Here is a 14003-nt window from a genome sequence, read left to right on the forward strand (position 1 = left end):
TAGAAAAAAAATCATATTTTCATTTTATACGCAAAGATTTTTCTTCTAAAATTTAAATACAAATTCCAATGTTCCCAACATTGTAAAGTTTTTGTTTCACAAAGTTATTAATTCATGAATTATTTAATTCAACAGTCTTACAATTGTATACATGGTGTAATTTTTTAATGTTCAGTTTTACAAAGCTTTTGGAAGATTTCAGAAACGGTGTACAACTACGACCAAATAAACTCAGAATGCTTTAACTACCAAATATTTGAAACCCTTGCAAACAAACACTTCAACTTCTACATAAGTTCTAAGTAAGTGCAGCAGACACCATGAACAATTTCAATTATATATTTAACTTTTGGGGTTCATAGGTGATCTGAAATTTAGGATGTGATAGTAAAACAAAGGAATTGAAGACAAACCCAGATAAAGATTATGAAACAAATAGATTAAAATTTTTGAGAATTTGAAAAAACAACAACAGCTTATAATCATTCAACCATAGACATGTTACCATTGCAATGTTTCCGGGTTTTATTTGAAGAAAATCACTTATATGTTGCCACCAGCAACATTTTCATTTGCCAATTCATTCAATGCCTTATATCTGCAAAGTGTATTACAATCAAAACATAATTATATGTTGTCTAATTAATAAATGTTTTTCTTTGTAAGGTTTTCTGTTTGCAAACTGTACAATAATAAATGACATAAAATGTTGATTAGCTGCCAAATAAAGTAATACACTGATTTGTTGCATCGTAATATTTTATTTACAAGCTTTGGTTCAATGATGTTTTTAATATGAATATAATTTGTTACTTTCAAACATTTAGATAACTTTTGACAAGCTACAATATCAGAAATAATTTTATACTGTTTCCAAAGTAATCATTATTGTTATGCTGAATATTTACATTCTTCATAACTACACATTCATCAAGGCATTCACAACTTAAAAGACTTTCTATAGAGACATGTGATGCAAATCCCTCATCCGCTGAAATGTGAGGATTAAAAATTGCTACTAAAAATTCTGTAATAATAATAACACTCAATTAATTTAGGAATCAATGACAATTACAATCTCCCATCCCTTCAATTGGATATGCTTCCCAGGTACAGCAATGAGCCTTGCGCTGGTACAACTAGGCGTAATGCATACCGGGTATGTGTAAAGGGTCATCCCAGATAAGCCTGTGCAGTTGACATGGGCTAATCTGGTACGTCACTTTCCGATTAAACTAGTTTTTCCTTTAAAGGGGCCTTTTCACAGATTTTGGCATGTTTTGAAGTTTGTCATTAAATGCTTTATATTGATAAATGTAAACATTAAATTTTAAAAGCTCCAGTAAAATATCAAAAATAAAATTTAAAAAAGGAAAAAAAAGTAGCCCGCCGCAGGGCTCGAACCAGTGACCCCCGGAATCCTGAAGTAAAACGCATTAGCCAACTGAGCTATCCTGCCAAGCATACATAAGTCACGTATTTTATACTTTATATTAGCAATCTTCGTAGTTTCACAAATTTAAATTACAACAACTGAACTCTCCACATTATTCAATCGTTTCGCGTTGCAACGCTTTATAATTTTTAGGTTTTTAAATCGTCAAAAGATGCATATAATGGCTATACTAGACCATGGCAAATGTTCAGTAATACTGTTTCCTCACAAATATCATAACTTAACCGAAAATTTGCGAATCTGAAACTTTTTTCAATTTTGTCAATTTACCAAACCCGGAAAAGATCCCTTTAATCCAAAAATACCTTAATTTCCGATTAAACCAGTTCTTCCTTTAAACCAAAAATACTATTAAAGTGGAAAGTGTCCTACCTGATTAGCCTGTGCAGACTGCAAAGGCTTATCTTGGATGACACCTAACCGTGCAATTAAACCCAGTTTACACAGAACGCGACTGAATTGTTGATTACATGTACTGCCAGTTTTTGTAAAAAGGGGCTATTAACAAAATATTATTTGTCTTTACAAAGGATTTGGCATAAATTCATTTTCTTATGATAAGAGATTTTTATATCATCACACAAAAGCTTTGCATCACACATCTTTTGTTATTCATTCGTGCATTTATTTATTCATTAAAATGTTATTAAAAACAATTTTAAATGAAAACCAAACTGCAAGTAACTGAAACTCTATTAGATGAAATGCAAAATTGTTACTATATGTTTTTCAAACCATCTGCAGGCAAGGCAAAAAACTACTTACACTTTTTTAGCATAATACTTGGAGAGGTAAGGCTTGGTCTACCAAAAACAGTCAAATTACTAGTGTTAAAATAGACACCATGCAGTTAATGCTGTTAAATAATGTCTGTTCACATAAAACCTTTAACCACATGTTACGATTACATGATTATTACAAGAGCTGTCACCATAGGATGTACATATGCCCCCTATAAACACTTTGATAGAAGATATGAGCATTTTTCGAAACCTCAACGCAGATTTGGTAACCTAAACGCGAACATTTAGTTAAAGGTCAAGGTCACAGGGGTCAACATTTTTGTTCGTATGGAAAGGCCTTGTCCATATAGACGTGCATGCCAAATATAAAGGTTATATGTCGAGGGACATAGAAGTTATGAGCATTTTTTGAAACCTAAATGCAGATTTCGAAACCTAAATGCGGACCCAAAGTTCAAGGTCAAAGTCACAAAATTTGTGTGCATATGGAAAGGCCTTGTCCATATACACATGCATACCAAATATGATGGTTATATCTCAAGGGACATAGAAGTTATGAGCATTTTTCGAAACCTAAATGCAGATTTCAAAACCTAAATGCAGACCCTAAGTTCAAGGTCAAGGTCAAAGGGGTCAAAATTTTTGTGCGTATGGAAAGGCCTTGTCCATATACAAATGCATACCAAATATGAAGGTTACATCTCAAGGGACATAGAAGTTATGAGCATTTTTTGAAACCTAAATGCAGATTTCGAAACCTAAATGCGGACCAGAAGTTCAAGGTCAAGGTCACAGGGGTCAAAATTGTTGTGCGTATGGAAAGGCCTTGTCCATATACACATGCATACCAAATATGAAGGTTATATCTCAAGAGACATAGAAGATATGAGCACTTTTCGAAACCTATATGCAGATTTTGAAACCTAAATGGGGACCCTAAGGTCAAGGTCACAAGGGTAAAAAAATATTTGCGAATGGAAAGGCCTTGTCCATATACACATGCATACCAAATATGAAGGTTATATCTCATAGGACATAGAAGTTATGAGCATTTTTCGAAACCTAAATGCAAAGTGTGACAGAAAGACAGACGGATGGACGGACGGACCGATCACTATTATGCCCTCCTGCGGGGCATAAAAAGACATTTAAGATTAAGCATGCAGTTTATTATTGTCATGCCAGTTGCATTTAATGGATAACTTAAAAAAAGTCATATAGACAGAGTTTTGAATTTAATCTCTTAATTACGCAATAAGTAAGATTTGCAAATTTGCATTATAAACAGTAATGGTATTACATTTAGTCGAATAACACATCATTACAATATATCACCATGTAAATATGCAGTTTATTATTTTGTGGAAAAAAAACACAACTTGTTTCACATTACATCTTAGTTTAACATAACTTAAGTTGCTTACAATTCTGTGATGTTGTTGTCGTATTATTAAACGCCACACCAGTATGCAACATAACAATTACAGTAACATGTGTACACACACTATCAGTTCTTAACATTGGAAATTGCAGGACATGCAAACGGTCATAAACAAGTAAAGCTTAACACTACAAATACAAATTAGGAAATTATGTTGAATAGAACTTAACAATATGAGGCTTGAAGGATATGATGCAAAGGTTGTGATTGCTCATTTTAATGTTTATTTGTATTTTTTGTTAGTTTGATTGTGTGCTTTAATTTATTGAAATAAGTTCAAATATTAAACACATTTCATCAACACTGACATTTATAGCATCATTTAAATATTTTAAGAAATTTCGTAGTCTTAATATTATAAATGTTTTTTTTAATATTATTTAATAACAGTGGCTCAATACTGTAAATAGTGTGAAGTTATAAAAGATGAAATTTAAAATATGGAGAAAAGACAGAGTACGAAAATACTGAGATATACAATTAAGTTACAAGACTGTTTGATAATAATTGCAAACTTCATAATTATACTGTTATTGAAAAAGAAATACTGCACGAAATCCCCAGATTTTGTGTAGACACCTTTCTTGTTAGAAGAGCCAAGAACAGTACTGTAAATATTTTATTCATTATTTGTGTCCTTCATTTTATTGTATTGATACTTAATTTTCAATATGCATCTTAAAATTATTTTTTTTTCACCACATTTTTGCCCTAATTTTAAGTATAAATATCTATTTTGCTTTTGCTCAAATTATTTTTTCATACAATTGTTACCATGATAAACAAATTTAAAGAGTTATCAATAAGAAATGAGAGGCCCTCTGGTAAAACAGGGGCTTTATGCATGTGCATACAGTGCTGTGACCAAGATTAGCCTGTGCAGTCAGCACAGGCTAATCAAGGATGACACTTTTTGTCTTGAATAAATTTTCATTCAGAAGAGACTTAAATTATTAAAGCCTAAAGTGCTGCCCCTAATTAGCCTGTGTGGCCTTCACAGGCCAATGTGGCATAGCACTGTATGCACATGCATTAACACTTTGCATGCTGGGAAATTTGTCGTCTGCTAAAATGTCGTCTGCTCAATTTCTAAACTTAGCATTTTCTTCGATTTTTTTCAAAGAATACTATCAGAATAGCAAACAGTTTGGATCCAGATGAGACGCCACGTTCTGTGGCGTCTCATCTGGATCCAAACTGTTTGCAAAGACCTTCAAAATTCGGTTCCCGCACTGAAAGGGTTAAAACCCTTTTTTCTCAGAGTGAGTATGTCCCAAATCTTCTCTAAATGTTACTTTACACATCAGGGTCTAGATCTCAACAAATCTTAAACACAATCAAAACATAAATTTGAAATTATTCGAATCTGCAAAAAGCAACGAGACACAATTTTTAGATTGATATGACAAATAAAAACAAAACCACGTAATTAAGCACAATGAAAACACTTTGGGTGACCTGCATGATGACAGTAAAACAACATCAACAATGACATCATATGTAATAATTTGCCAAGCATATACAGAGAAACAACAACCAAAACTGAGTGGGAAGAAAAAGCAACATATTGTAAAACATGCCGAACAGAACATACATTGTTATAATAACATCCAAAAAATGTACGCAATTTTCGAACATAACCGTTTCCATAGTTAAAATACATCTGTGCAGTGTGACACAACACAGCTCATACCTTCATTTCACTTGTTAATTTCATTTTTGCATGATCCACTCTACGTCTTACATCCTCAATTTCATGTTGCAATCGAGTAGCCTGCACTTTGAAGTTATTCTGAAGAGTGAATACAAAGGACACGTAAAATTCCTTGCATTTTGGCGACCTACTTATTTTTATCATTATCACTGCAAAAAGAACAGTTTATTTACAATAAAAATAAAGGCATATTTCAGTATTTGATGATTCAACTTGATTATGCACATTTTTTGTTTATTTGAACAAAAATAACAATTTATTGCATGTTTTTTTTACCATTTACAGGTTTTACTATTAACCGGAAACCACTCGGAGTGAACAAGTATATTGGTAGCATATTTAAGTACCCAAAAAAATATCCATATAGTTTATCAAAAGGATAGCTCGCCATGTTAACCTGACACTTTCAATTTTTTACATGCATGACATGTTTGTTTCCTGTATTGATACTGGTGATTGTTTATGCTTGTGTTTCATGACTTCAATGACGCTACAACAACCATTGTTACAAGTATAGTGTTCTCTATTTTTTACTTGATTCATTAACAAAAAGAAATATTAATATATTTTAGTATTTTTATTTTATATATATTTTTCTTTAATTATTTGATTCTTTTAGATCTTAAAGGTCAGTGTCAGCTTAAATTTGATGAGCTATACTTAATTAATAATGAATAATATAAGTGGCATTATGAAAAAATGGGTCTTATGCCATCTGCGTCCAGCATTGTCTCGAACCAGCCTGTGTCATAGCGCAGTCTGGTGAAGAGCTTTGCTGTCTACTTATAATCAAATAAAAGATTTATGAGTTTATTTCAGACAGTGCAGCTGGGTACCAGATTGCGCCATGCTGGCCCCATACATGTATGTCATTAATAATCAGCCATGCTGGCCCCATACATGTATGTCATTAATGTTCAGTACCAGATTGCGCCATGCTGGCCCCATACATGTATGTCATTAATGTTCAGCCGGAATGTGAGTCCCAGTGGCTAGTACCAAAATACAGAGGTGTGTTTGTTTGTTGTATAGGCAAAGAAAGGATGTAAGGGGCTATTTTGTGCATTAATGCTGGTCATATGAGCCGTGTTCTGAGAAAACTGGGCATAATGCATGTGCGTAAAGTGTCATCCCAGATAAGCCTGTGCAGTTCGCACAGGCTAATCATGGGCGCCGCTTTCTGCTTTTATGACATTCAAATTTGTTTGTTTACATAATGTCTCTTCTTAGTCGTCCGTGATAAGCCTGTGTGGACTGCACAGGCTTATCTGGGATGACACTTTACGCACATGCATTATGCCCAGTTTTCTCAGAACGCGACTCATATGTACAAACATCTTCAGATTTAAATAATGGGTGAGCACATAAGAGCTGTTTGTAAATGCACACTGGATATTGTTGGTGACCTTCTGACAAAATAATCTGGTAACCGTCAATAATACAAAAATAAACGCATCAATACAATAATTTATTGGAAGGAACATATGCCTAATAGAAATGTTTAGAATAGAATTGGGGTAACTTTGAAATGCACAAGAAAAAGTTCTACATTTTGATTTAAGGAGATACAAGTGTATTACCTTTTGGAATTTATAAAGCGTTAATTATTAAATTACAATGTGCAACACTTTACAACTTCTCATATTAAGTGCTCTGTTATGCACATAAAAATGCAAAATATACATTAAATGTTCACAAAATTATTTAAACATTTTACAATTTTGTGTTATAATAAATGCAATAAAATATTAACAATGTGCAAAAGATACTAATAAATACTTTGTAAAAGATAGAAATTTACAATTAACATCTCTTTACATTGACATTTTAAACACCTTATATACAGTTAAGGATTTTTTTTCACACACATATCACTTTAAACACATATGAAGACATTCCAATTATTATAATATCAAGGCATCATGCAACACTGGGATAAAAGCAGACAAAGTTGGTGGACATATTTTTCTGTTTCATTTAAATAACTACATGATTTCAGGTCTGTGCATTAAATATTTTCTCAGGTAATTTCTAAAATGTTTGAATAACAGAAAATATTTTTAACAAGGCTATTGTCACGCAATATGGTCCCTTACCGGCTCCATCATTGTCAAAAATTCCACCATTTTCAGATTTTTTTTTTGGGTTGCCATTGCAACCACATTTTTTGACGTAGGAACAAAATGAAATGAGGTGCATAATGTCCATATTGCCATCTATCCATGTTGCAAGTTTCAAAAAAAAAAAAAAAATAACTTTTTAAGTTATCGCAGGATCCAGAAAAGTGTGACGGACGGACTGACAGACAGACTGACAGACGGAGTGCAAACCATAAGTCCCTTTTGGTGAAACCGGTAGGGGACAAAAATAGAGCTGAATTTAAAGACTGCATTCTGCTATTAAACAAAAAAGGTACAAATCATTAATCATTAAAGCATGTACTTGTATGATGCATTTCTTAGTGATCTTACAACCTCTGTTGTGTAATAGGTTACACTATTTCACAAGCAAGCACCTAGCATTCTATCCATTATAAAATGCAGTTTATTTTAATTTTTTTCCTTATTTACACATTCAAATGCTTTATCCATTTTTGAAGTAAAATATATTTATTCTATTAGTGAAGTGTACCGATTATTTATCAAAACAATAAAAAATAATAAAAACAGACAAATCATAATTTAATATCAAAATATCAAGAATGAACTTCCATCAGCAGATTTTGTTTTCACATTTGAATTCCAAATAGTGATGAATGTTTGGTTTTCTATTTACTTTTAAACACCTAGTTCCTCAGTTATTAGTTTAAACCTATTTATTTGAGCTCGATTGCATTGAAAGCCTCAGGAACACACAGAAACAGAAACACTCTCGAGTATGTTTCCTGGACCTTTAAGCAGTACTTTGTGTGTTTGAGAAATATCTAAAGACTGCTACCAAATTAGAAATTTTACTTCCTGCTATTTATTTATTAAGAAGTATGATGCTGTTACAAGTTTGACGTTCGGCCATAATTTCACCTGAATCATCTGTTATGCCAATATCTAGCCTTAATGAAGTTCAATTTACCCAATATCCTTTGTTTTAAAATTAATTAAATTTATTTCATGCTATTAAAAACCACACAATTCAAGATATAGATGATTGTCACTGGTCTGAATTTCTACCAAATATGCAAATTCATAAACTATTACAAACACTACTATAATATTAATATAAAATCAAAACACAAACACAAATAATTAATAGCAATTTAGGTAATTTATATCCCATAAAAACAAAACAAATTAGCATCCCATTAGTTTATATTGCTACAAACAAAAAAACAAATAAATTAACCTGATCCAATTTCCATCACAAAGAGCCATCAAGAAATTGCTAGTTGACCAAATACATCCCATTAATTATGACCAACAAAAAAACAAGCAACAATAGGCTCCCACATATGGGCCTTCTTTTGGCAAAGCAAGTCAATAATATGTAAAGCAAGACCTAGCTACATCATGATCCATTATTTGAGTTATCTACACACTGGTCTCATTCAAATCAGATCCTTTTGTTTGGTCAGTCCGATCTGTTTGTTATGTTGCATTTTCTTTTCAAGACAAATTATTAGTACATAATTTGTTAACCCTTTGCGTGCTGGGAAATTTGTCGTCTGCTAAAATGTCTTCTGTTGAATTTCTAAAATTAGCATTTTCTTCGATTTTTTTTCAAAGAATACTATCAGAATAGCAAACAGTTTGGATCCAAACTGTTTGCAAAGGCCTTCAAAATTCGGTTCCCGCACTGAAAGAGTTAACTTGTATTACGATGTAATGTATACTTAAAATTGTTTGCTAATGCCTTTTTCTAGTCGCTTGGCATAAATGGGTTAAAAGAATCCAATTCGTATGAGACCATGCGACCCTAGCCAATGAAGTCTTCAATGAACATTTATTTGTACCATTTTCCTATATGCCTGCAATTGTCTATCATAGAAAGACTGAAAAATGCAACACAGAAAACAAACGATAAGGGCTTAAAAATTGAAAAGACTGAAAAATGCAACAAAGTAAATGCAAGCTTTTAAAATGTCTATCAAAAAGACTGACTAAACATGAAATAAACACAATAAATAAATGAAAACGAAGAGTTTTAAACAATAACCAGAGACTTAAATTTAATATCAGTAAAGTTTTTACTTTGTTGGGAATCACTTGATACAGTCATTAAAATCATATTTTTTTTAGTAAATTTTTACACACAACAGTTTTAATTTAATCTAAGTAACAGAAAAGGCATGAGGATTTTTACAATTTGAAATGTTAAACTCAATATATTAGTTAGCATAAATCAACTACTATCAATAAGTCTAATTTCTCAATGAAATACATTTGTTTGAAACTTAAAAACATATTATCATGGGTCAATGTTATTTTTCCCTATGTTTAGACATAAAACCAATCAATTCACAGCATACTATCACCTAGGGTTACTGAATCATAAGTACAGTTTTATATAACTGAAAATTCTTTGAACATGTATTTACTTTGATGTTATTTGTTACTATTAAACATGAACCAATCAATTGTGTCTTGTTCTGATAAAACTGGGACGACACTTTCCGCCTAAACTTGATTTTCGGTAAGGAGGGACTTCCTTGAAACTAAAAATACCATAAAAGCGGAAAGTGTCATCCCTGATTAGCCTGTGCGGACTGCACAGGCTAATCTGGGACGACACTTTACGCACATGAATTAAGCCCAGTTTTCTCAGAACGCGACACTATTCATAGTGGTACTACATCTAAAGTATTGTTAGACACTTTTATCAAACTGGACATTCTTTCTAGGGTTAAAACCTCTCATGTTATTTGGAATCAGAATACTTAGTGCACTAGACTGGCTAGAGTCGTAATCCGAATCAAACTGATCGTTCTCGAAATGTGGATCTTTTTTTCCCTTTCCTATCAACCCTACTGGATACTGCTGCTTATTGTATTTGGCTTTCTGATAGGTCTGGCTAAACTCCTCTATTTCTCGATTTGACATTTTAGCAGGTTTCTTCGTAAATCTCCTGGGCGATTTTGACTGACCAATAACATCTTTGCTGGGATAACTCTGAGCAATAGGAGACTGAAAGCTGGATATTCTTCCCCTTTGGGGCGACTTTTCTCGTTTTGGTGCAAAATTATTTGAGGAATAACCATAATCTTGATCTTTTGACAAAATTTCCGGTTTCATTAAAACATTATTAGGTGGATTAATATTTTCTTGATTTGTCGGTAAATTTGCTGGTAAATTCTTGTGTTGTGCATGCATCTTTCTAGGAGAGGGAGAAATAGAAATAGACACCAAGTTTTGTTGACCCATATGTTGAGGTGATAATAAAACCCTGAGAGGCGACACAGCCCTTTGATAAGAAGCATCCCCGCTTGGACCCATATTTATGCCATTTTCTAAATCATCCTCAGCCTCAAAGGGGGAAAGAGCAGTGCCTTTGTTGGCAGGAGAAATGGAACGAGAACGAGACGTTTGAAAAGTCGGACTCACCAGTGGTCTACCAGGGGAACCAACCTTGCCCGGAGATTTTAAATCGTTTAATTTGGTTGCTTTCTCTTTGGGACCTTCTAACGTGGCTAGTAAACGTTTGTGTATAATGTCTAGTTCGTGTCGTAATCTGTTTGACTGTTCTTCTAAGGGGAGGGTCTTCTTTTTCTCATCAAAGTAGCGCTTTTTCCACAAGTCCCGTGCTAAAATAATCAATACAAATGGTCAGATTTTTGCTGAGGGAAAACATTTATTTAGAACTCAATAAATTTTGAATTCCTGTCCAGAATTCCGTCCATTGCTGATAAAAATTAGGCTTGTAAAAAAGCAATTGAATGCTCATTTATTTTATAACAATTGAACATATAAACATGAGTGCAATTGTCACAGAGATATGCTGTGAATAACAAAAATAATCAGGTCAAGATTGATCATTGTCTCATTTGATTTCCCTTGTTTTGCCTTTGACCTTCAATTGTTAAATTGACCTTTGACCTAAAGACATGGTTAAAGTGTGCATTGTAACTATCCCGATTTAAAAAATAAATAAATAATTTGCTCAACTCTAGTTTTGATATTTGTCATTGACTTGCAATGTTGACCTAAGACCTAGTATTCCCTGTTAAGAATGTGTAGCCCTGACAAGCTCCTCTGGACAATACGTTACATACATGCATTGGGCTCCTTTTTTTAAGAGCAAAGCTGATTTAATTGTCGTGTTCTGAGAAAAATGGGCATAATGTATGTGCGTAAAGTGTCGTCCCAGATTAACCTGTGCAGTCCGCACAGACTAATCAGGGACGACACTTTCCGCCTTAATTGGATTTTTGCTAAGAAGAGACTTCATTCAAACAAAAAATGTCATAAAAGCGGAAAGGGTCGTCCCTGATTAGTCTGTGCGGACTGCACACGCTAATCTGAGACGACACTTTACACACATGCATTATGCCCCGTTTTCTCAGAACACGACTATAATTGTTACAGTTCACATAAGGCATCACATGTTTTTCTGGCGTTATAACTTCGTTTCATATTTAATAAAATTTAGCATAATTAAACCCAATATTCTCCAAGCAAGCCTCAAATACAAGAAAATCATTCAACAAGGGCTGTTTGTAAAACATGCATGCCCCCCATATGGGCTGTCAGTTGTAGTGGCAGCCATTGTGTGAATACGTTTTTTGTCACTGTGACCTTGACCTTTGACCTAGTGACCTGAAAATCAATACGGGTCATCTGCCAGTCATGATCAATGTAGCTATGAAGTTTCATGATCCTAGGCCTAATAATCCTTGAGTTATCATCAGAAAACCATTTTACTGTTTCGAGTCACTGTGACCTTGACCTTTGACCTAGTTACCTGAAAATTAATAGGGGTCATCTGCCAGTCATGATCAATGTACCTATGAAGTTTCATGATCCTAGGCGTAAGCATTCTTGAGTTATCATCCGGAAACCATTTTATATTTCGAGTCACTGTGACCTTGACCTTTGACCTAGTGACCTGAAAATCAATAGGGGTCATCTGCCAGTCATTATCAATGTACCTATGAAGTTTCATGATCCTAGGCATAAGCATTCTTGAGTTATCATCCTGAAACCATTTAACTGTTTCGAATCACTGTGACCTTGACCTTTGACCTAGTGACCTATAAAATCAATAGGGGTCATCTGCCAGTCATGATAAATGTTCCTATGAAGTTTCATGATCCTAGGCGTAAGCATTCATGAGTTTTCATCCTGAAAACATTTTACTGTTTCGAGTCACTGTGACCTTGACCTTTGACCTAGTGACCTGAAAATCAAAAGGGGTCATCTGCCAGTCATGATCAATATACCTATGAAGTTTCATGATCCTAGGCCTAAGCAATCTTGAGTTATCATCTGGAAACCATTGTACTATTTTGAGTCACTGTGACCTTGACCTTTGACCTAGTGACCTGAAAATCAATAGGGGTCATCTGCCAGTCATGATCAATGTACCTATGAAGTTTCATGATCCTAGGCATAAGCATTCTTGAGTTATCATCCGGAAACCATTTTACTGTTTCGAGTCACTGTGATCTTGACCTTCGACCTAGTTACCTGAAAATCAATAGGGGTCATCTGCCAGTCATTATCAATGTTCCTTTGAAGTTTCATGATCCTAGGCGTAAGCATTAGTGAGTTATCATCCGTAAACCATTTTACTGTTTCGAGTCACTGTGACCTTGACCTTTGACCTAGTGACCTGAAAATCTATAGGGGTCATCTGCCAGTCATGATCGTTATACCTATGAAGTTTCATGATCCTAGGCCTAAGCATTCTTGAGTTATCATCCGGAAACCATTTTAATATTTCGAGTCACTGTGACCTTGACCTTTGACCTAGTGACCTGAAAATCAATAGGGGTCATCTTCCAGTAATGATCAATGTACCTATGAAGTTTCATGATCCTAGGCATAAGCGTTCTTGAGTTATAATCCGGAAACCATCTGGTGGACGGACGGACCGACAGACCGACGGACGAACCGACATGAGCAAAACAATATACCCCCTATTCTTCGAAGGGGGGCATAAAAATTAGTTGAACTTTGATCTGTGCTGGCATACCATGACTACGTCTGTTCTGGGTCTTGGCCTGCATCTGTCTGGCCTGTCTCACCAGTTCCTCCCGCTGTCTCTCCGCCGTACGACGAGCCTCTCGCGCCTCCTCCAACTCCTTCAGAAGCTCATCCTCTACAATAGAGAACCAGTCAAGAATCAGTGATACATTGTCAAAACTGAGAAATCAGTCTTGTGTCTATTTAGCTAATCCCAAAACTTGGATCCTCCAAACAGGAAAACCAGTCAGTTGTGTTAAAACACTACAAAAGAAAAAACAGTCAAGAATTAGTGCAAGATTGTCAAAACTCGTCAACCAGTCTAGTATCTTATAAGCTGATCCAAAAGCTAATGTAGGATTGTCCAACGAGGATAACCAGTTGAATTTTTCTCTACAAAAGAAAACCAGTCAAGAATCAGCGCAAGATTTCAAACCCGGGAACACCAGTCTAGTGTCTCATAAGACAATCCTTAACCCTTTGCATGCTGGGAAAATTGTCGTCTGCTAAAATGTCGTCTGCTGAATTTCTAAAA

General features: G+C 34.3%; 1 protein-coding gene across 5 annotated transcripts in view; it reads right to left on the bottom strand.

Annotated features, from left to right (window-relative positions):
* Positions 1-14003, bottom strand: part of LOC127873620 (apical junction molecule-like) — a 176048-nt gene that overhangs the window by 5929 nt on the left and 156116 nt on the right. For 3 of the 5 annotated variants that reach the window (XM_052417497.1, XM_052417496.1, XM_052417499.1), the window contains 4 exons: positions 13479-13604; positions 10889-11088; positions 9301-9339; positions 5334-5432 (listed from right to left, as the gene is read on the bottom strand). In XM_052417497.1, the coding sequence (XP_052273457.1) occupies positions 5334-5432; positions 9301-9339; positions 10889-11088; positions 13479-13604 (464 nt within the window). The remainder of the gene's footprint in view (positions 1-5333; positions 5433-9300; positions 9340-10888; positions 11089-13478; positions 13605-14003) is intronic. The other 2 variants (XM_052417501.1, XM_052417500.1) reach the window with 2 other exon arrangements.

Source organism: Dreissena polymorpha, chromosome 3, assembly GCF_020536995.1.
Source record: "Dreissena polymorpha isolate Duluth1 chromosome 3, UMN_Dpol_1.0, whole genome shotgun sequence".
Classification (NCBI taxonomy): Eukaryota; Metazoa; Mollusca; class Bivalvia; order Myida; family Dreissenidae; genus Dreissena; species Dreissena polymorpha.